Source organism: Mauremys mutica, chromosome 2, assembly GCF_020497125.1.
Source record: "Mauremys mutica isolate MM-2020 ecotype Southern chromosome 2, ASM2049712v1, whole genome shotgun sequence".
Lineage (NCBI taxonomy): Eukaryota > Metazoa > Chordata > Testudines > Geoemydidae > Mauremys > Mauremys mutica.
The window spans coordinates 70,283,110-70,304,833 of NC_059073.1; the positions used below are offsets into that span (position 1 = coordinate 70,283,110).

The 21,724-nt window shown below is 48.3% G+C and overlaps 2 protein-coding genes across 4 annotated transcripts in view; both read left to right on the top strand.

The window, feature by feature from the left end:
* The first annotated feature begins 13,762 nt into the window (after positions 1-13,762).
* Positions 13,763-21,724, top strand: part of LOC123364663 (transmembrane protein 68-like) — a 108,733-nt gene continuing 100,771 nt past the window's right edge. Inside the window, exon 1 of the mRNA XM_045006956.1 lies at positions 13,763-13,883. The gene's annotated coding sequence lies outside the window, so the exon portion shown is untranslated. The remainder of the gene's footprint in view (positions 13,884-21,724) is intronic.
* The window catches only part of LOC123364664 (transmembrane protein 68-like), a 41,260-nt gene continuing 33,306 nt past the window's right edge, over positions 13,771-21,724 (top strand). Inside the window, exons 1-2 of one of the 3 annotated variants that reach the window (XM_045006964.1) lie at positions 13,771-13,883; positions 16,751-17,137. In XM_045006964.1, coding sequence (XP_044862899.1) covers positions 16,822-17,137 — 316 coding nt within the window. In that variant the 5' untranslated portion in view covers positions 13,771-13,883; positions 16,751-16,821. Of the gene's footprint in view, positions 13,884-14,046; positions 14,200-16,112; positions 16,217-16,750; positions 17,138-21,724 lie in introns of those variants that run through there. The other 2 variants (XM_045006965.1, XM_045006963.1) reach the window with 2 other exon arrangements.

A 21,724-nucleotide genomic window follows, 5' to 3' on the forward strand; every position in this document is an offset into this window, starting at 1 on the left:
TCAGGCTAATGTGTCCGCACCACTGTGCCGTGAGGGGTGGAGGGACCATTGCTGCACACAGGCAAGCTGCATAGGGGCCAGGGCGGAATCCGCATTGCTGTAGAAGACCCTCCCGCTCTTCCCAGGTGACCCGCAGCAGTGAGATATCTTCCAGGATCAACTCCTGTGGAAAATGTTGGGAGAGTGTTCAGTGTAGGTGCCCCCTGCAGCTGTTTGCTTTTCCCAGTGCACAGAAACCCCAGTACAGCCCTGAAGCAATCAGTCCCCCTTCCCAGGTGACTGGCAGCAGCGAGATATCAGCCCTGAAGCAATCAGTCCCCCTTACTCACCATTTCGGGGCTCCTGTGGGTTCTGTGCGCTCTCTTTGGTATGGGAAAATTATGCTATTGTGAAGAATGTTACTCCTTCATTGTGTTGGAATAACTGTCTGAGATATAAACAATGCTGCCTCTGTTAAGTGTATTCTTTTTTGCCTTTCCACAAGCAAACTTGCATTCTCGGCTGCCCGTGTTATCAACAGCTCAAAGGCTCCAAAACCGCTGGAAGAAGCCGCGAAAAAACAAAGAAGACCTGCTGCAAGCAGTTATGGATCACTCTGCCAGAGAGAATAAAAAAGTGCAGGACTGGAGGGAAAGGGAAAGCAGGATCTGCCAGAAAAACGCAGCAGCCAGGAAGAAAAGCACAAAGCAGCTGATAAGCATCCTGGCGCGCCAAGCAGACTCTATCGAGGCGCTCGTAGCCATGCAGGCAGAGCACTACCGCGCTGCCCCCCCCCCCGTCCCAAAGCTCTTTCCCTTGTGCCCCCATGTCAGCTCAAAACCCCCTTCCCCAGCATCCAGTTTCTTACCACCAGCAGCTGCCTCCAACACCTGTACGTTCACCAACCAGCCCTGAGAACTACGACCCTTACCCTCTGCACTCAACCCCCATCACCATGCAGTATAGGCATCCTGAAGTGCAGCAGTCATTGCACAGCACTCCAGACAGGACATATTCAAACCTGTGACTGCACAGTTCCCCACCCCACCCTCCTGCCCTTTTAGGTTCCCAAAATGTTGGGTCTCTGTCAATAAAGTTATTTTCTTTTCAATAAATTAATTCTTGGCTTTGAAAACAGTCTTTATTATTGCAGAAAGTCAAAGATACCTTAGCCCAGGAAAGAAACAGGCACTGCAAATCAGCTTAGGAAACACAGATTCCTACTAACATTGTAACCACAGCATTTCACTCCCGTACAAGGCACCAAACATTACTGTTGGTTTTCAGCCTCAAATTCCTCCCCCAAGGCATCCCTAATCCTTGCAGCCCTGTGCTGGGCCTCTCTAGTAGCCCTGCTCTCTGGCTGTGCAAATTCAACCTCCAGGCGTTGAACCTCAGAGGTCCATGCCTGACTGAATCTTTCACCCTTCCCTTCACAAATATTATGGAGGGTACAGCACGCGGATATAACCGCAGGGATGCTGCTTTCCCCCAAGTCTAGCTTCCCATACAGAGATTGCCAGCGCCCCTTTAAACGGCCAAAAGCACACTCTACAGTCATTCGGCACCAGCTCAGCCTGTAGTTGAACCGGTCCTTGCTCCTGTCAAGCTTCCCTGTATATGGTTTCATGAGCCACGGCATTAACAGGTAAGCGGGGTCTCCAAGGATCACAATGGGCATTTCAACGTCCCCTACTGTGATCTTCCGGTCTGGGAAAAAAGTCCCTGCCTGCAGCTTCCTGAACAGGCCAGTGTTCCAAAAGATGCGTGCGTCATGCACCTTTCTAGGCCAGCCTGTGTTAATGTCAATGAAACGCCCACGGTGATCCACAAGCGCCTGGAGAACCATAGAGAAATACCCCTTCCAAATAACGTACTCGGATGCTAGGTGTGGTGGTGCCAGAATAGGAATATGCGTCCCATCTATCGCCCCTCCACAGTTAGGGAAACCTATTTGTGCAAAGCCATCCACAATGTCCTGCACGTTCCCCAGAGTCACGGTTCTTCTTAGCAGGATGCAATTAATGGCCCTGCAAACTTGCATCAACACGATTCCAACGGTCGACTTTCCCACTCCAAACTGGTTCCCAACCGATCGGTAGCTGTCTGGAGTTGCCAGCTTCCAGATTGCAATAGCCACCCGCTTCTCCACTGGCAGGGCAGCTCTCAATCTCGTGTCCTTGCGCCGCAGGGTGGGGGCGAGCTCAGCACACAGTCCCATGAAAGTGGCTTTTCTCATCTGAAAGTTCTGCAGCCACTGCTCGTCATCCCAGACTTCCATGACGATGTGATCCCACCACTCAGTGCTTGTTTCCTGAGCCCAAAAGCGGCGTTCCACAGTGCTGAGCATTTCCGTGAATGCCAGGAGCAATTTAGTGTCATACACATCAGGCGACTCGCTATCATCGTCAGACTTCTCATCACTTTGTATCTTAAGGAATAGCTCAACTGCCAAACGTGATGTGCTGGCGAGACTCGTCAGCATACTCCTCAGCAGTTCAGGCTCCATTTCCCACAGAAATCGCGCTGCACAGAAACCGTTGAGAGAGTCAAGATGGCGTCAAACGTGGACAGAAAAACAGGGATTGCTGGGATGTGAAGCGATGCATCACGGGGCGTTGGGACAGGAACCAGAATGACCCGCCCCCTTCGCCCCCTTCCCACAACCCACGGCGCCAGAATGGGACAAGGTGCTCTGTGGGATAGCTGCCCATAATGCACCACTCCCAAGAGCACTGCAAATGCTGCAAATGTGGCCACACTGCAGCGCTGGTAGCTGTCAGTGTGACCACACTCCAGCGCTTTCCCTACACAGCTGTACGAAGACAGCTTAACTCCCAGTGCTGCACACCTGCAAGTGTAGCCAAACCCCCAGATACTTTTACGCAATAGTTCTTGCCTAGCCAGTTAGTCCTGGTTTTGTATTGGTGCATTTGATTTTTCCTTCCTAAGTGTAGTACTTTACACATGGCTTTATTGAATTTCATCTTGTGAATTTCAGACTAATCCTCTAATTTATCAAGATCCTTTTGAATTATAATCTTGTCCTCCAAAGTATTTGTTTTCTTTCCTCTCTTAGTATCCTCTGCAAATTGTATAAGCATATGCATCACTCCATTATCCAAGTCATTAATGAAAAAATTGGATAGTACTGGGCCCAGGACAGACCCTTGTGGGACCCCACTTAGATACGTCCTCCCAGTTTGACAGTGAACCATTGATAACTGCTCTTTGAGTGTAGTTTTTCAACCAGTCATGCACCTACTTTATAGTATTTTAACCTAGACCACATTTCCCTCATTTGCTTATGAGAATGTCAGGTAGGACTGTGCCAAAAGGTTCACAAAAATCAAAATATCTCATGTCTACTGTGTACCCCGTCCATTAAGCCAGTAAAAAGGGTAAATGAGATGACAATTATAGGCCTGTCAGCCTGACATCGATCCTGGGCAAGATAATGGAACAGCTGGTATGGGACTTGGTTAATAATGAATTAAAGAAGGTAATATAGTTCATGCCAATCAAAATGGGTTTATGGACAATAGATCCTGCCTCACTACATTGACATCTATTTTTTTTTATGAGTTTACAAGTTTTGTTGATAAAGGTAATGCTGGTGTAAGATAGTTAGCTCCTCTAAGGTGTTTGACTTGGTACTGCATGACATTTTGATTAAAATTCTAGAATGATATAAAATTAACTTGACACATTAAATTTATTAAAAGTTGGCTAACTGATGGGTCTCAAAATATAACTTTAAATGGGGAATTGAGTGTGTGTGTTTCTAGTGGGGCCCAGCAGGAGTCGGTTCTTGGCCCTGTGCTATTTAAGAAGAAAACATAAAATCATCATGGACAAAGTTTTCAAGTAACACTGAAATTGGGGGAATGGTAAATAATGAAGAGGAAATGTTGCTAATACAGAGAAATCTGGATCACTTGGTTAGCTGGGCTCAAGCAAACAATATGCTTTAATACAGCTAAATGTAAATGTATACATCTAGGAATAAAAAATGTAGGCCATTGACTTAATACAGCTTTGAAACTTTACTATTCAGAAGAAAAATGATGCTTTTGACCATCTTAATTTAAATGAAACAAACACAGAAACAGTTCTTCTTCGAGTGCTTGCTCATATCCATTCCATGTAGGTGTGCGCGCGCTGTGTGCACGTTCGTCGGAGACTTTTACCCTAGCAACTCAGTGGGTCGGCTGGGTGCCCCCTGGAGTGGCGCCACTATGGCCGCGGATATATACCCCAGCCGACCCACCCACTCCTCAGTTCCTTCTTACCGCCCGTGTCGGTCGTTGAAACTGTGGAGTGCAGCGTAGCTGACCTCCACCTCCCTAGCATTCTCGTATAGTTCTTATTCTCATTCTGTACAAAGTTCTCAAATTTGTTAAAATTAGATAAGGTAGTTAGCTTTTCGTTGTTTAATTACAGTTTAGTGAGTTAGTCGGGTTCTGGGCTTAGGCCCTCCCCGCACCAGGGCCGGCGCTCATTCCCGGCTCCCCAGGATTCAAGCCGTGCTCGGCTTGCCATCGCCCAATGCCGACAGGGGATCCACATTCCTCCTGCTTGAAGTGCCTCGGGGAGTTGCACTTATCGACTAAGTGCTCCATTTGTAAGTCGTTCAAGCCTCGTACAAAGAAAGAGAGGGACTTTAGACTTAAACAACTCCTCATGGAGGCGGCTTTAACCCCTCCGTCTTCGGCACTGAGCGCTCCCACTTCGGAATCGAAGAGCGCCTCTTCGGCACCGGGCCACACCGGTGCGTCAACTACTCCTCGGCACCGGACGCCTGCTTCCAAGTCAGGCCAGAGCCGCTCGCTCTCACCTCAAGCGAGGAAGTCTAAGACCCCTGCCGACCCGGCACCGCCCGTGGTGCGGCATGAGGGCACGGCTCCACCGCACCGGCCGGTGCCTGCAGCCACGGCGCCGCCTGCTGAGCCGTTGCCGTCGACTCCGGTCCAAGGGCCGTCGAGTCCGGCACCTATCTCCCCGGCACCTGCCGCGGTGGAGTTGATCATCCCATCCACGCCGGAGGTCTGTGAAGTGGCGAGGGACTTGATCGTGATCTCGGATGCGGCACCGCCGCCACCCCTGGCACCGCCGATGCGGGTCATCCGATCAATTGGAAAACCGGCCCTGATCCATCCACCTTCAGTCAGTGCCCCCGATCGGCACCGCTCCCGATCACGGTCCCATCGGTGTTCCAGATCCCAGCACCGTTCGCGTTTGTCACGCCGCTCGCAGTCCCGGCACCGCTCTTTGACAAGACGCCAGTCGGACTCGCGGCACCGTTCCCGTTCCCGGTCGCCGTCATATTACTCTCGGCACCGTTCGAGGTCCCGGCACCGATACCGGCACCGCTCCACTCGGAGCCGCTCTCGACGCCGAAGCTCAGGGTCGCGGTCGACCTCCCGGCACCGTCCCGGTCGCAGGTCCCGGACCCGTTCGCAGCACCGGAGTCCCTCACGGCACCGCTCCCCGGTGCGGAAGAGCACCAGGTCAGTTGGAACGTCAGCCCAAGGCCTATCTGCTCCACCATGGCCTTCTCGACACCCCTCGGCTTCGTCTCAGGCGGGTAGCCTCTACTCCCAAGACCGAGACGCAGATGTGCCGGAGGGTTTATTCCAGGACTCCCACTCTGAATCACAAGGACTTCAGCAGTGGCCCTTTTGGACACCTTGGGCTTATCACCAGGCCCCTGAGGCAACCGTGAGTCGCCCTCCACCAGCTGGTACGGATGCACAGCCACCTCCTACCACCACCTCACCTGAGCACCTGGAGCAGGAGCCTCAACAGGAGGAGCTCATCCAGGATGTCCTCGGCCCTGGTGTTTCATCCTCTTCCTCACCGGATGAGGCAGTGGCGGGCGCATCATCAACGAGCCCACCCCCAGTGGACCTCGCTGCGCATCAAGACCTCCTCAGACGAGTTGCGCTCAACATTAACCTCCAGGTAGAGGAGGTCACAGAGGTCGAGGACCCGGTCTGCAGCATTCTGTCGGCAGATGCGCCCACCAGGGTAGCTCTGCCCTTTATCAAGACCATCCAGGCAAAGGCAGATACGCTGTGGCAAACGCCAGCTTCTATTCCGCCGACGGCAAAGGGAGTCGAGCGGAAATACATGGTGCCATCCCGCGGGTATGAGTACCTTTATATGCACCCGCCTCCCTCTTCTCTGGTCGTTCAGTTGGTCAACGACAAGGAGCGTCATGGTCAGCCGGCCCCCGCCCCAAAAGCTAAAGAGGTCAGACGTATGGACCTCCTGGGCCGTAAGGTCTATTCGGCGGGCGCTCTGCAGCTGCGCGTGGCAAATCAGCATGCCCTGCTGAGTCGCTACGACTTCAACACCTGGGCGGAAATGGACAAGTTTCAGGACTTGCTTCCCCCGGATTCCCGCCAAGAGTACAAAGCCTTCCTGACAGAAGGAAAAAAGGTGGCAAGGACCTCCTTGCAGGCCTCCCTTGACGCGGGGGATTCCGCTGCCAGATCCATAGCGACCGGCATCACCATGCAGTGCATCGCCTGGCTTCAGGCCTCTAACCTTCCGCCCGAGCTTCAATACACTTTGCAGGACTTGCCCTTCGAGGGGAATGCCTTGTTCTCGGAGAAAACTGACTCTAGACTCCAGAACTTAAAAGATAATAGGGTCACTATGCGCAACCTGGGTATGCACACTCCCATAACCCAGCGGCGCACCTACCGCCCTCAGCATTTCCGTCCATACTTTGTCCCTCGCCGGGGGCAGGATTTTAATAGACGCCAAGGGCACGGCGGCCGCAGGCGATATTTGGGCCCTCAGTCTGGCCAGAATCGCGGCTCCTCTAAGCCGCAGTCGGACCCGAAGTCGTCCTTTTGAAGGCGCGCCTGGGGGCAGCATACCTTTTCCTGTCTCGGACCTTTCCCCCCCGTTCTCCAACCGCCTCTCTTATTTTTTCCCGGCGTGGTCCCTTTTGACTTCAGATGTCTGGGTTCTACGCACCGTGAAGCACGGGATACCACCTCCAGTTTGCTTCAACCCCGCCTTTTCGCCCTCCCTCCCAGTCCCTCTTCAGGGACCCCTCTCACGAGCACCTCCTCTTACAGGAGGTCTGGACGCTCCTCGATATCGGAGCGATAGAGGAGGTACCAGGGAATGACTGGGGCAAAGGGTTTTACTCCCGTTACTTTTTGATTCCAAAGTCAAAAGGGGGTCTCAGGCCGATCCTGGACCTACGAGGCCTCAACAAATTCCTAGTAAAGTTAAAGTTCCGCATGGTCTCCCTAGGGACCATTATCCCTTCCTTGGATCCCGGGGACTGGTATGCTGCCCTCGACATGAAAGACACTTACTTTCATATAGCCATCTTTCCTCCACACAGGCAGTACCTCCGCTTCGTGGCGGGCCATCGCCATTTCCAGTTTGCGGTCCTTCCCTTTGGCCTCTCCACAGCACCTCGAGTATTCACGAAGTGCATGGCGGTGGTGGCTGCCCACCTCCGTCGCCAAGGGCTCCACGTGTTCCCCTACCTGGACGATTGGCTCCTCAAGGGGGCCTCCCAGGAACAAATCGCGGAGCATGTGCGAGTAGCATCGGACCTGTTCTCGAGCCTCGGCCTGCTGCTCAATGTGGACAAATCCACCCTGGTTCCCACACAGAGGCTGGACTTCATAGGAGCGACCTTGGACTCCACTCTGGCCAAGGCCTGTCTCCCTCAGCCAAGGTTCCTGGCATTGACATCCGTTGTCCGCAGCCTTCAGGCCTTCCCCACGACCTCGGTCCGCACTTGCCTCACTCTGCTAGGACACATGGCGGCGTGTACGTATGTCACCAAATACGCCAGGCTTCAGTTCCGCCCTCTTCAAACGTGGTTACATTCGGTGTACCGTCCGGCCAGAGACTCGATGGACACCCTGGTCACCGTTCCATCGACTACACTTCGTTCCCTCGACTGGTGGCTGAACCCCTTCACGGTCTGTGAGGGGTTGCCCTTTCACCCACCCCAACCCACGCTGTCCTTGACGACAGACGCGTCTTCTCTGGGCTGGGGGGCCCACCTAGGCCATCTGCGCACCCAGGGCCTGTGGTCACCAGAGGAGCTCTCCCTCCACATAAATGTGCGGGAGCTCAGAGCGGTTCGCCTAGCCTGCCAGGCGTTCCGCAGGCCTCTGTCCGGCCGTTGTGTCTCCGTCTTTACGGACAACACAACGGCCATGTACTACATAAACAAGCAGGGCGGGACTCGCTCCTCCCCTCTTTGCACAGAGGCCATTCAGTTGTGGGAATTTTGCATGACTCATACGATCGACCTGGTGGCATCCTTTCTCCCGGGAGTTCGGAACACTCTCGCGGATCGGTTGAGCAGGTCCTTCCTGTGCCACGAGTGGTCCATAAGATCGGACATTATTCACTCGATCTTCCGCAGGTGGGGCTTTCCCCAGCTGGACCTCTTTGCGACTCGTGTGAACAGGAAGTGCCAAGCCTTCTGCTCATTCCGAGGCCACTCACTGGGGTCGATCTCGGATGCGTTCCTCATCCAGTGGACGCACCACCTGCTTTACGCGTTCCCCCTTTTCCCTCTAATCCTCAAGGTTTTGTTGAAGCTCCGGCAGGACAGGGCTCATCTGATCCTGATTGCCCCAGCATGGCCCAGGCAACCGTGGTACTCCATGTTGCTCAGCCTCTCGGTATCTCCACCGATCACCCTCCCCCTCTGCCCGGACCTTATAACACAGGAGCACGGGACTCTTCGCCACCCGGACCTCCCGGCTCTCCACCTCACGGCGTGGCTCCTGTGTGGCTAGACGCCTCTGAGCTACGCTGCTCCGCCCCCGTGCAGCACGTCTTGCTCAGCAGCAGGAAGCCTTCCACTCGGTCGACGTACCTGGCCAAGTGGAAACGCTTCTCGTTGTGGTGTGAGTCACAGACTCTGGTACCCACTGAGGTTCCCGTTCCAGTCATTCTGGACTACCTATGGTATCTCAAGCAACAAGGCCTTGCTATATCTTCCCTGAAGGTGCACTTGGCGGCCATATCTGCCTTCCACCCTGGCGAACGTGGACACTCGGTATTCTCTCACCCAGTGGTCATTAGATTCCACAGGGGGCTGGAACGCCTCTACCCTCAGGTCCGTCGCCCCGCCCCTACCTGGGACCTCAATCTGGTACTTAACAGGCTCATGGGCCCGCCCTTTGAGCCGCTGGCAACCTGTTCTCTCCTCTACCTTTTGTGGAAGATGGTTTTTCTGGTTGCCATTACTTCGGCCCGCAGAGTCTCCGAGCTACAGGCCCTGACTGTAGACCCTCCTTACACGGTCTTTCATAAAGACAAAGTGCAGCTAAGGCCGCATCCCGCTTTTCTGCCTAAGGTGGTTTCGGCCTTTCATACCAATCAGGACATCTTTCTCCCGGTCTTCTTCCCAAAGCCTCACTCATCTCCCCGGGAGCAACGCTTACATTCCCTAGATGTCTGCAGGGCACTTGCCTTCTACATCGATTGCACAAGGCCCTTTCGTAAGTCCCCTCAGCTTTTTGTGGCACTAGCAGATCGTATGAAAGGTCTCCCTATCTCCACTCAGAGGATTTCCTCGTGGCTGACGGCATGCATCCGCACGTGCTATGACTTGGCCCATGTTCCGGCGGGCCACCTCACTGCCCATTCCACGAGAGCTCAGGCTTCTTCGGCCGCCTTCCTGACGCACGTGCCAATCCAGGAGATCTGCAGGGCAGTGACCTGGTCCTCGGTACATACGTTTACCTCGCACTACGCTTTGGTGAAGCAGTCTAGAGACGATGCCGCCTTCGGCTCGGCAGTTTTACACTCGGCCACGTCTCACTCCGACCCCTCCGCCTAGGTAAGGCTTGGGAATCACCTACATGGAATGGATATGAGCAAGCACTCGAAGAAGAAAAGACGGTTACTCACCGTTGTAACTGTTGTTCTTCGAGATGTGTTGCTCATATCCATTCCACACCCACCCTCCTTCCCCACTGTCGGAGTAGCCGGCAAGAAGGAACTGAGGAGTGGGTGGGTCAGCTGGGGTATATATCCGCGTCCATAGTGGCGCCACTCCAGGGGGCGCCCAGCCGACCCACTGAGTTGCTAGGGTAAAAGTCTCCGACGAACATGCACGCGGCACGCGCACACCTACATGGAATGGATATGAGCAACACATCTCGAAGAACAACAGTTACAATGGTGAGTAACCGTCTTTTTTCTTACCTTGTCAAATCTCTTTTTAAAAGCTTTCCCTTTATTTTGTTGGTAGATTACATTTAACATAATACCCCTCCCTTCCTCCCCCCGAAAAAAGAAAGGCAAATACAGTACAGTATCTTCTACTACCTGTGTGTATACTTTTGGTTCCAAATGAGGTATGTGGTTGACCAGTCAGTTTGTAATTCTGGTGTTCATAACTCTGAGGTTTTACTGTACACCAGGTACAGCATGTACAGAAAGATGGTGCTCACCAACCAGTCTGGAGGCCAGTCAGCAGCTCACCCTGACTCACATGGGTTATAAGGCTATATAAAAGATCACTTTTTTAAAAAAAAAGATCTCATTCTACACTTTGTGGTTAGTTACACATCAACATCATCCAATCACCGTCACCCTTGCAGTCCAGATAGCATTGGCTCCAAGTTTCCAACTTAACATACGTGCAAAGATACATTCTTTTTGGCCTGATTAACAAGACAATAATAGGTTATGTAGTTAGCTGCATAACACTTTTTAACCTGCAACAGAACCTCAGAGTTACGGACACCCCGGGAATGGAGATGTTCATAATTCTGAACAAAATGCAGTTTTGGCTCCAGCTCCAGGAGCTCAAGCTCCAGGCCAGGTTCCAGCAGCAGCTTCCCCCTCAGAACCAGTAGCTTCCTTCCAGGCAGCTTCTTTCTTGGGGTCAGTCGGACTGAGTTTGCAAGCTTATCCTCCACTGGGCCAGGGGAGAGGGGAGTGGAAACAGTGCGCCCCCCCCCACCCCCGGGCTAGGGGAGAGGGGGAGATGGAAATGGTGCCCACGGCTTATAGGAAAGCAGAGCAGACCCCAGCACTGCTCCTGCTCAACTGGCTCGGGCTGTCTTGGGCTGGCAGTGCAGTACCTCCTAGCTGTAAGTGGCTGCCCCATGGGCGGAGGGGGTACCCAGGCAGCCCAGATGTGCCTACTGTGGAAGTAGAGAAAGAACTGACAGGGATTTGAAGGGGATTTCAATGCATGACAGTCTCTGTTAGCAAGAGTCAGGCTAGCTGTAACCCTAATAACGCGAGATTTGTAGAAGCGAGGATTGTGTGAGGCGAGTGGGAAAGAACTGTGTGAGAAGTTGTTGCGACCTTGTGTAGATAAACATGGAATGTAGACTAGAGTCTAAATAAGTGAGAAAAATAAGTTATCAGGATGACCTACATATAAACAAAATGTAGCTGTTACTTATTGTCTGTGTGGTGTTGCTTATTATTGTTTGTAATAAAGGTATAAATGTTTGCTGTAATTGTTTACCTGTAGATAGACCTGCCTAGGAGGGGGAAACCCTGTGTCCTAGTGCACTCTCTCCCTCTATGCAATTGCTTGAGAATAAAATATCTGACTTTGCTGCACCCAACCAGAGAGTGAGAACTATGTTTTTCTCCGACACTACCTTTAAGATGCAATACAGGCACAGTACAGTGTTTGCTTTTCTTTTTTTTTTTTTGGTCTCCGCTGGTGTGTGGTTGACCAGTCAGTTCATAGCTCTGGTGTTTGTATCTTTGAGGTTCTATTGTATCATTTCATGTTGTGCTGAAACATCCTATGCATCATTCATTCTGTAATACAAAGTTCATCTGTTGATAATGTTCCATTATTTCCCTTTGTTGTGGCTTCCATTATCACTTCATAATTTGATATTCAGATAGAACCAATCAGATTCTAACAACCACTTATGCTTTAAAAATACCTTTGCAATCATGAAAATAGGTTACAAAAATAGGTCTTACATTTTCATTCTATAAGCAGTATAAGCTTAATAAAGCCAAAGTCATGCTTGCTTTTAGTCTCTTGCCATAACCATGTGGGATGCTGGGATGGGTAGGCTTACATGACAATAGTCCCTTAGAATAATTTCATAACAATTTATGGACCTCTAGCCTATGTGCTAACAAGGCTGATCCTCTTTTCCTGGTGCAGAGGGTGGTGTGTGTGTTGTGGCTTTCAGAGGCTGAAACTCCTTTCCCAGTTCATGGAGAGGAGAGAAGGGTAGGGAGGTATAAGCTTAACCCTCTTTCCCATTTGTTTGCCTTGTGCTACTAGCAAAGACTTATGGCCCCCAGTGCTAGGTTTTATAACTCATAAAAAGTCAGAACTTTTGTTTTTACTCCAGTATTTGCAATATCAGGGAGTAAAGTATCAGAGGGGTAGCCGTGTTAGTCTGGTTCTGTAAAAGCAGCAAAGAATCCTGTGGCACCTTATAGACTAACAGACGTTTTGCAGCATGAGCTTTCGTGGGTGAATACCCACTTCTTCGGATGCAAGTGGTGGAAATTTCCTGGGGCAGGTATATATAAGCAAGCAAGAAGCAAGCTAGAGATAACGAGGTTAGATCAATCAGGGAGGATGAGGCCCTGTTCTAGCAGTTGAAGTGTAAAAACCAAGGGAGGAGAAACTGGTTCTGTAATTGGCAAGCCATTCACAGTCTTTGTTTAGTCCTGAGCTGATGGTGTCAATTTTGACACCATCAGCTCAAGACTAAACAAAGACTGTGAATGGCTTGCCAATTACAGAACCAGTTTCTGTAATTGGCTAGAACAGGGCCTCATCCTCCCTGATTGATCTAACCTCGTTATCTCTAGCTTGCTTCTTGCTTGCTTATATATACCTGCCCCAGGAAATTTCCACCACTTGCATCCGAAGAAGTGGGTATTCACCCACGAAAGCTCATGCTGCAAAACGTCTGTTAGTCTATAAGGTGCCACAGGATTCTTTGCTGCAATATCAGGGAGCACACTCATCTAAACAAACCTTCACTCGACATCATAGGTACATATACAAGCATCTGTGGAGTTTTCACTTGGAGGGTGGCTTCTGTGTCCTTCTGGCAGGTAGCTCATCATGAGCCTGTACCAGAAATCTTTTAGTGGCCCTGCTGCGAGTACTGCTCTGGGGGAGTTCCCAGTGTCCAGAAGGACCCAGAAGAAATAGGAAACTTTACTTGCTACTCCTTTAGTTTAATCTGTTCCCGTATTTGTTCAGTTTTGACACTCATTCTGTGTCTAAATGCTGAAGGGCAGAACAGTGCTATTTATGTGATATTTGTTTAAAACAAGCCAACACTTTTTGCATTTTATGATCTGTTTTATCCATGATCTCTGAGTGCAATAAAAATTGAACATACAATTCACCACCACACTTTCCTGCAAAAGTGCTTGAGGCAAAATAGAACATCATAAACACAATTCAGAATACACGTCTAATAATTAAATTAGAAGCCTACCTTATAAGCATTCTAACAAAACAGACCTTTTCACTTACTGTATTTTTTGCTCTAGGTTGTTTTAATTAATTAGCTCATAAGGTGAGGCGTGAAATTCTTACTGCTTAGGAAGTTTGTTGTAAGGGCTTCCTTATTTGGAAACTGATAGTACTGTGTAACAGCCCACTTGGTTGGTCATAAAGGTCTCACAGTATTTTGTGGTGGCACCTTAAAGACTAACTTTACCCATGAAAGTTTATGTCCAAATAAATCTGTTCAGCTCCCAAGGCCAGGGGGGCAGGGCCCAGGATGGGGCGGGCTCCGCTTGTGCCTCTGGGCGATTTTCCACAAGCACCCGAAACTGGCACCAGCCCTTCTGCCGGGTGCCGCCCTCCCGCCCTGCTCCCCCGGCCAGGACCCAGCGGCGCTGGAGACGAAGCGGAGCGCGGAGCTCAGAGCCGGAGCCCGGTGAGCTGCAGGAATCCTTGAGCGCGGGGGACTCTCGGTCCCGGGGGGCGGCTGGGGACTAAGGCGCGGGCTCCACGCGGCGGCTGCTCCGCTGACGCGAGAGCGACAGGGCACAAGGTGGGGAGCGAGCGCGGCCCGCGGAGCAGCCGCAGGGTCCCGGTTCCCCGGGCTGCGGCGCAGCCTCTGCCCTGCGCGGGCGCCTCCATCTGCCTTGCTGCGGCTCGGAGCAGCCCCTCCGCAGCCTGGGGCGCCCCGGGCCCTGAGAGCCCAGCTCAGGTCTCGGGGGCTCCGGACAGAGTGTCTCGCACTGTCTCAGGTACCGTCTTCACCTGGCGCAGGGCTAGCCATGGCCAGCGAGCGGGCAACTGAATTTGCTGAGCTGCTTTAGTGGCATTTTGTCTGAAAAATGTTTACTGGTGGAGCTCAGATTACTGCGGGTGACAGCAATTAAAGACGCGAATACAGGAGTTACTTTAGTTTGTGCATTTGACAGAAGGGAGGGGGCTCTGCCTGAGGCCAAAATCTGCTGAGAAACAGGGGAACGCTCGTGTTGGAAGAGAGGTTGGAAAGGTTGGGACGGTTTCGAGGTGGAGAAAAATAATAGTTTGCTAAACTTCTCTCAGTACGAACGCACACACACAGACGTTTATATGAATTCAGGGAACATCTGCAGTAAGGTTAGGTAATATTTAAGAAAACTGGAAGTGATCAACTCTTATTCTTCAGGGATTAACTAACTTCTAATTGATGGGCATTAGATTAGCAGAATGATGAGTGTTCTGTAGAGTATAAAGAACAAGACAGACTAGGAGCAGGTTATTCCATAAATGCCCACTTCAGTGTTCCTTGCATTTTGTAATGGTCACTGATAGAGACAGAACACTGGCCCAGATGAAACACTGGCCCATCTGGCAATTCCTACATTCACATGATTGCATTCTGTGTAGAGACAGTTTCACCAGTTCCCTTTTGCAGCTAATCAAGTTCTCTCAGTTGGCTTTTTCATGGAGTGAAGGGAAGAAAATATAATTAAAGAATAAAATGTGATTGAAAACTAACAAACACTGACATATGTGTTCAGGGGCACCTCTAGGAGCTGAAACTATTTCTAACCGACTATTTTAAAAATTGATTTTATTTAAAGTTGACAGTCTGTATAAGGATATTTGCCAAATATGATGGCAGGTTTCCAATGTAAGAGTTGTGGGAGTTGCACTTTTATATCAGTTTATTTAGCTTATTTATCTTTGTCATTAGCTTCAGCATTTGTTAGGTGCTTCTGACTGTTGAGTATAAGCTTTCCTGTAGTCTTAATTTTAGAAATATTTCCTATGATGAGATCATTAAAGATTACCAGTCCAAAATTGCAGGGGCAGTCCTGTTCAGTGCAGGTGTTTATATCAGAGGAATTTAGCTGCTGAAGTTGAAGTCTCTACTGAGCATGGATGAACTGGGATTTTTCAAAGGCTTATAACTTCACCAAATTTGAGTGGATTTTCATGGGGATAGCAAAAGGCACATTACTGACACAAAGGCCACACCCTACCTAACCGTAATCCCTATCTCCAAAGCATGGAGAGGGTTGGATCTCCAGAATATTTTTTACATGGGGAAAAAATCTTCCCCTGATCTCATTCTCAGATAAACTGTGTTGGCAAGATTTCCCCACAACAGTTTAGCCTGAGGCAAATGAATGGAAAATTTCATACCAAAATGTTTGTCTGGCAAAAGTGATTATTAAAAACTTAAACAACCTAAAACACAGTTTTATCATAGGAAGTGTCAGGCAACCTTCATAGATGATACTACCAGCCCCACCTTTTAAACCATAAACACCTGGTGGTCTAATCTGTCTCCACAATCATAAATATATTCTTGAAATGCAGCTGCAAGCCACCTTGTTATTTAGCCTATTCTTGTTCGTTGCCAGTGTATTGAATTTTGGATAGTACCACTGCTGACACAGGAGAAGGAGAGCAAAGTATTTCGGAAATTAGATACCTTTTGGTGTGATAATTACTACTATATAGGGCATGGCTCTGAATCCAGGCTGTTGGTTTTTTTTAGTACCACTTCATATCAAAGTCCATTGCAAAAATTTGCTAATCACAGTACCTAAACCAATTGTAGAACAACCAGATACCACTGAAAGTTGATGTGTTAAACAAAGACTCAAAGATAGTTGTGTTGACATGTATATATTATTTATTTCATTTCATTATAGAAACACCAAGCACTATAATTAAGGTTTCATAGTGGCTTCCATTGGGAGGGAGAGAAGAAGTGGGGAGAGGACCATTTAGGAAGGAGCAAGCTGCAAGTTCCTTATTTTGGTACCTTGACCACCTTCCTGTCTGATTGCTAGTTTTCCCTCTGCCTGTATACAGTCCTCCTTCATACTCTTTGAATACACCTTCTGTGTCCATGTCTCCTCTGACACATTAGTTGCTGCCTCATCAGCCTCATTTCCTCATCCTCCCCGCCTCATTTGATCTTCAGCCCTGGAACAGCTCATTTGCTCACCAAGATGATGACTCATTGAATCTTGTTCTGAATGAAAACTCTTGCATCTCAGGCTATTCTTTCAGTGCTCCCTCTCTCTAACCATCACCTAATGCCCATCAGTGCTGCTCCTTACCCCCTTGCACAGGCCTTCCATGACACTTGGTCCATCACTGTGATCAGTCCCCTCTTCTGCTGATTTTCCTCTGTCACTACTGCAATGTGTTTAAAAATAGTTATGTCAAAGTCCTACTTCACGTGAGAAAAACAGGATATTAAGAACATAATTTAAATACAGCGAAAGGATGTCTGTAACTTCTCTGGTAGTTGTAGGAATAAATGAATAGCGTGTTCTCTCTTTCTAGGGGCAAGGTTAAGAAGCAGATTTGATTACGAAGAGAGTTTGACTCAGTTTGCCTAATTCTTTCAACCGAAGATGTTAAGTAAAAATGAATCCCATACTTCATGGCAGGAATCAGTGATTAGCTTGACCTGGCTGACTTGCATATTAGAAGAACGGACTGGTGTGGAGTACCACTGTTTATACTATATCAGCTTCATCTTGTTGGTGTTAAACATAATAATCTTTGCACCTCTTTTAATTTTCATGAGCGGTAGTTGTTTTTTAAATCTTCTCCTGCACATTTACAAGAGAAAGACTGGACTAGATGAGGATTTCTCCAATAAGTCATGGGACAACGGAAGGTTCATGGTGGCATCCATACTTAGTATGAATGGAAAACTGTGGCACGGTAAGACATTTTTCTCTCTGAACACTATTGTATTGTGAGATGCTATCATGTGATTATTAAAAAGTGGTATCCTGAACTTTTTGTGGCTGAACTATAGCTACATTCAGATGGGGTTCACTGATTGATATGAGAATTTGTTGACATTTCCTGGGCATTTTGAGCCATTGGTTCTTATCCAGCCCAAGTTGGTAGTAACAAAAGCTTTTATCAGCTGATGCTATTTGTTACTCTCTCTGGCTGAGTCTACGTTTGACTTCTGTGTAAAAACGTTCTTATCAATGTTCTTATAATTTATGTGACACCCCCTCCTCTTCCCCCCACTCCTCCCCCGGTAGCAGCGGTGAGAAATTTTTAAGAAAAAGCCTACTGTAGGAAAGGAACATAAGTACTGGTGTGGGTTTATAAATATTAGAACTGTGAGACACATGATAGATTATGGGTTTTTTGCTTAAATTAAAATGATAGGCATAGTGGATGAAGTTAATGCAGTAGACACAGAGCCTGAAAAATTCCCCTAATACAGAGACCAGGATCAGCATCCTAGCAGAAACTTCTGCATCCTCCCCTTTCCCAACAGATTGGGACTAGGGGGCCTGGCCTTCTCAGTAACACCTTATCTCTGCATCTCACATGCAGGCATTTAGCTAGTTGTTTATATTTATCTCTGGCTAGCAGGAGTCTAATAAACAATTTCAAGGCCTGCAGCAGCTGCACTGGAACCAAATTCTGCAGTAACAACCCTTAAATTCAGTGCCAATATTAATAACATATTCACTACTAGAAAATACCTTTCATTTTCCATGTCTTCCCGTGCCACGATACACACAAACAGACCCTGAAAATATTCCTTGTTTGAATTGAATAGTGATTATTTGAGGTTGGGATTTTGATAGAGCTCTCCAAGTGACCCAGCTTGATTCCCAGGATTTTGTCTCCTACAATGTTGGCAAGGCAGTCTGAGTTCCTAACATTGCAAACATCTAAAGCAGAAAAGGGAACTGAAAAATTTAAAGGACTCTTCTCGTGTCACTGTCAGTTCTTGCAGGAGAAATGCAGGACTCTGAACCTACTCTTGGCATGTTAAAACAAGAACTTCCAGCTTGGATTGCATTCCTTTATTAGGCAACATCCCATCTCAAGAAACTGCCCCAGAATATCCCCACACTTGGCATATTTCTTGACCATCTTTTGTTAAACCAACCAGCTTTTGACAGGTCCGTGACTGATCTCTATATCTTTAAACATGTACTTTTTATAAATTTAAAGTGGTATGGATATTTTGCTAATAGTTTAAGTTCTTAATATTTTTTCTTAATTTTCTTTTTAAAAGCCTTGGTTCATATTTTTAAAAGCAAATATCATTTCTGAAAGCAGGTAACCCTGATGTGTTTTAGGCATAAAATCTGAAGAGATGGTCCTTGACAAACAGCATTTCTCATACATAAGGATCTGTTACTCTGGCTGTTTTAGTTGGGTTATTCTGCCTGCTCCTTATTACTGGGGGACAACTAACTGTTCCTCTAGAACAGTGTTTCTCAATGACTGGTCCCTGAGATCGCGCTGACTCAGTTTAGCAAGGCAGTTAGGAAGCCAGTCCCATTATCAAAAAGATTGAGAAGCGCTGCTTGAGAATATTTATTTTTATAAAGTGACTGCATCCTCTGCTGGCAGTTGGGGTGAACTGCCTACATGGTGTGGTATTGAAACTGTGTCTTTATGGGCTGAGCGTCCAAGGCAGTCTCGGCAAGGCACTGTACCTATTATTATTTATTAAGCACAGCCAATTGGAACAGGACACAGAACAGACCAGATCTCTTATAAGGACCATGTAAAGTATTCAAGCCAGGGGAAGCCAAAACAAATTAACAAAACAGGTATGTCCTCTTCAAGAAGGTCACAGGGAAGAAGCCGTCTTTTAAACAAAGTTCATAAGGCCCTTACCTCAGGGCCCTAACTGAGCTCCTAAAATTAGCATCAAGAAACAAAATCTTTGTGCCCAGCCAGGCTAGTTTCTTGGTGCCTGAGAAACCTGGTCTCCTGCTCAGTCTTTTACCTATTTAAATAGTCCAGCAGGCCAGGTCACAGGACTTCCTTGATTACACCTAGAGAATTTTGGTTGTAGGCTCCAGCCTGTTCCTTAAAGGGGTAGTACAGTCCTTCAAATGCTTTAAGGATTGAGTGATCACTGAATGCTATACTTCAGTGGTTCTCAAACTAAGGCTGCTGCTTGTTCAGGGAAAGCCCCTGACGGGCCAAGGGACATGCTGACCGCCACTTCCTGTAGCTCCCATTGACCAAGAATGGCGAACCATGGCCAGTGGGAGCTGCGATTGTTTACCTGCTGCGTTCACAGATTCGGCCAAACTGGCCCGGCCCACCAGGGGCTTTCCCTGAAGAAGCGGCGGCCCTAGTTTGAGAACCACTGATATACTTGACCACCCAAACTTCTTTTTTGATGGGAGCAACAACAGATCCTTTCCAGCAGTGCTGCGGGCTTTTGGTTCCTTTCCTGCTCCATCAACCCCGTTCTTTTCATCCTTTCCCTCCTTTCATCTAAAAGAAAAAAGAGATCCCCCTGCTCCCATGCAAGTTCAATGACTTAGCCATTAAAGAAGATTGTCTTATTTGGCTGAATGAGTGTATTCTATTCACTTCACCGTTAACATGTCAAAACTCTCTTCTCCACACCTACTTCCCAAATAGCTTCATTTTGAAGGGGGTCTAAGAATATTTTCTCCTATTATAGCATCATTAGAGAAGACGTGTTAAATCAAAGATCCATCAACTGAACTTTACTAAAGTGATACCAAATCCAATAGGACTTGAAGCTTACACATTTTCTGCAGTTTCAAAGACCAACTTTTTCCTTCTGTAATGGGTCGGACTCACCCCCTGCAGCACCTCCTGCTGCTGACTCTGGGAATTAGCTCTTTCCAGCCCTGGAGCGCCCTCTGCAGGCCAGTGATCCACCTGTTTGCTACTGGCCCCATGCCCCTCCCAGGACCCCGGTGCCCCTTTAACTCTTAACTGGGTTTCCCCATCCCAGGGGAACCCCCACCCTACTATCCCCACTTCGCCTCAGTAGTGGCTACTGCCCAGTCTCTATCTAGCCCCCGTTCGCTGGGGCAGACTGCAGTAGCCAGCACTCATCATCGGCAAAGGGGGTTTGGACCTGCTGCCTTGGCCTACCCCTAGGTTGCCCCCTGCAACCCCCAGTACCTTTTGCCCTATGCTAGGCCGCAGCCTGGGGTTTTCCAGGCAGGAGCTCCCCAGCTCCTCTACCTTTCCCCAGCCCTGCTCCACTCTAGGTACTTTGTCTCAGTTCCCAGCAGCCAGGCCCATCTCCCTCTAGAAACAGGGAGAGACTGTTTTTCCATTCTGGCCTCCCTGGCCTACTTATAAGGCCCTGTAGCTCTATTTGGGGCGTGGCCCCAGCTGCAGCCACTTCCCCAATCAGCCCAGCTTTGAGAGCAGCAGCTCTCAAGCCCTGCCAGGCCACTTTTTAAACCCCTTCAAACCAGGAGCAGAGGTGCACCCTGCTACACCTTCCTACACCTCAGCTGATGCAGTAGAAAGTCTATTGGAGTTTCTGAATCGTGGCTGAAATATTTGAAAGTGTGCTCGTCAATGAGAGTTTGGATCCTCCTCTCTTGATCTGAGAGCTACCATTGCACACGTAGCCATGGTCTGTACTGCCCTCAGTGTCATTCCTCAGCCCCAGCCCCAGAAGAAGTCATCAGCTAGGAACCCCCAGTGCAGAGAAACATCAGAAGCCAATCAAAGACAACTCCCAGCATTGTTATACAGCTTGGCCTGTGTTGTACCCAGATTCTTGGCTAACTCCTTTGCAAAATCCTGGAATCCAAGAACACAGGGGAGGCAGAACCAGATAAAGATCCTACTAGCAGAAACAACCTCATTCAAGCACCCTTTGATGACACTTTATTGTTTGGAGCATCTTTAGGCAGAGGTTTTAATGACTTGGACAGAGCTTTTAATGACTTCTTTGGATCTCAGCAAAACATTCTCTCCATTTCCATCATCTAGAGAGTTGAGGGAAGTTCAGACCTTTACCAAAACAAAGAAAATTACTGTACATAAAGACTTTGCTGATTTTTAATTTTGACATGTGAGTTTTTATTTTAGGATTATTTTTATTTTCGGACTCTTTTTTTTCCCCCTTTGCTCTGCATTTCTGAATTTATAGTGAATTTATTATTTGATTTCTTCCTTTAATCCGAGGGAACGTTTGTGCAGTTCTTGCTACTGATCTTGTATATGCCAAACAAAATATTTAATTTGAATCAGGGTGGATTTTATTTAAATTATGATTTAAATCACTAGTCAGGAAGACTCTATTTAATCATGGATTTCTACATAAAAGTGCATTCTTGTTGGTTGTTATAAGCTTAATTCATATTCTTCAAAATTCAGAGATAGATAGATGTGGGTTTTGTTTTTAGAAGGTACACACTATACATTTTTAAAGTGACTTATTTTGAAAACTTTTCAGATTACTTTTACAGCTATATCAGAAAATGAATGATTGTTTGCTTATTTCATTTATCAAAGGTAATTGAAGCAGAT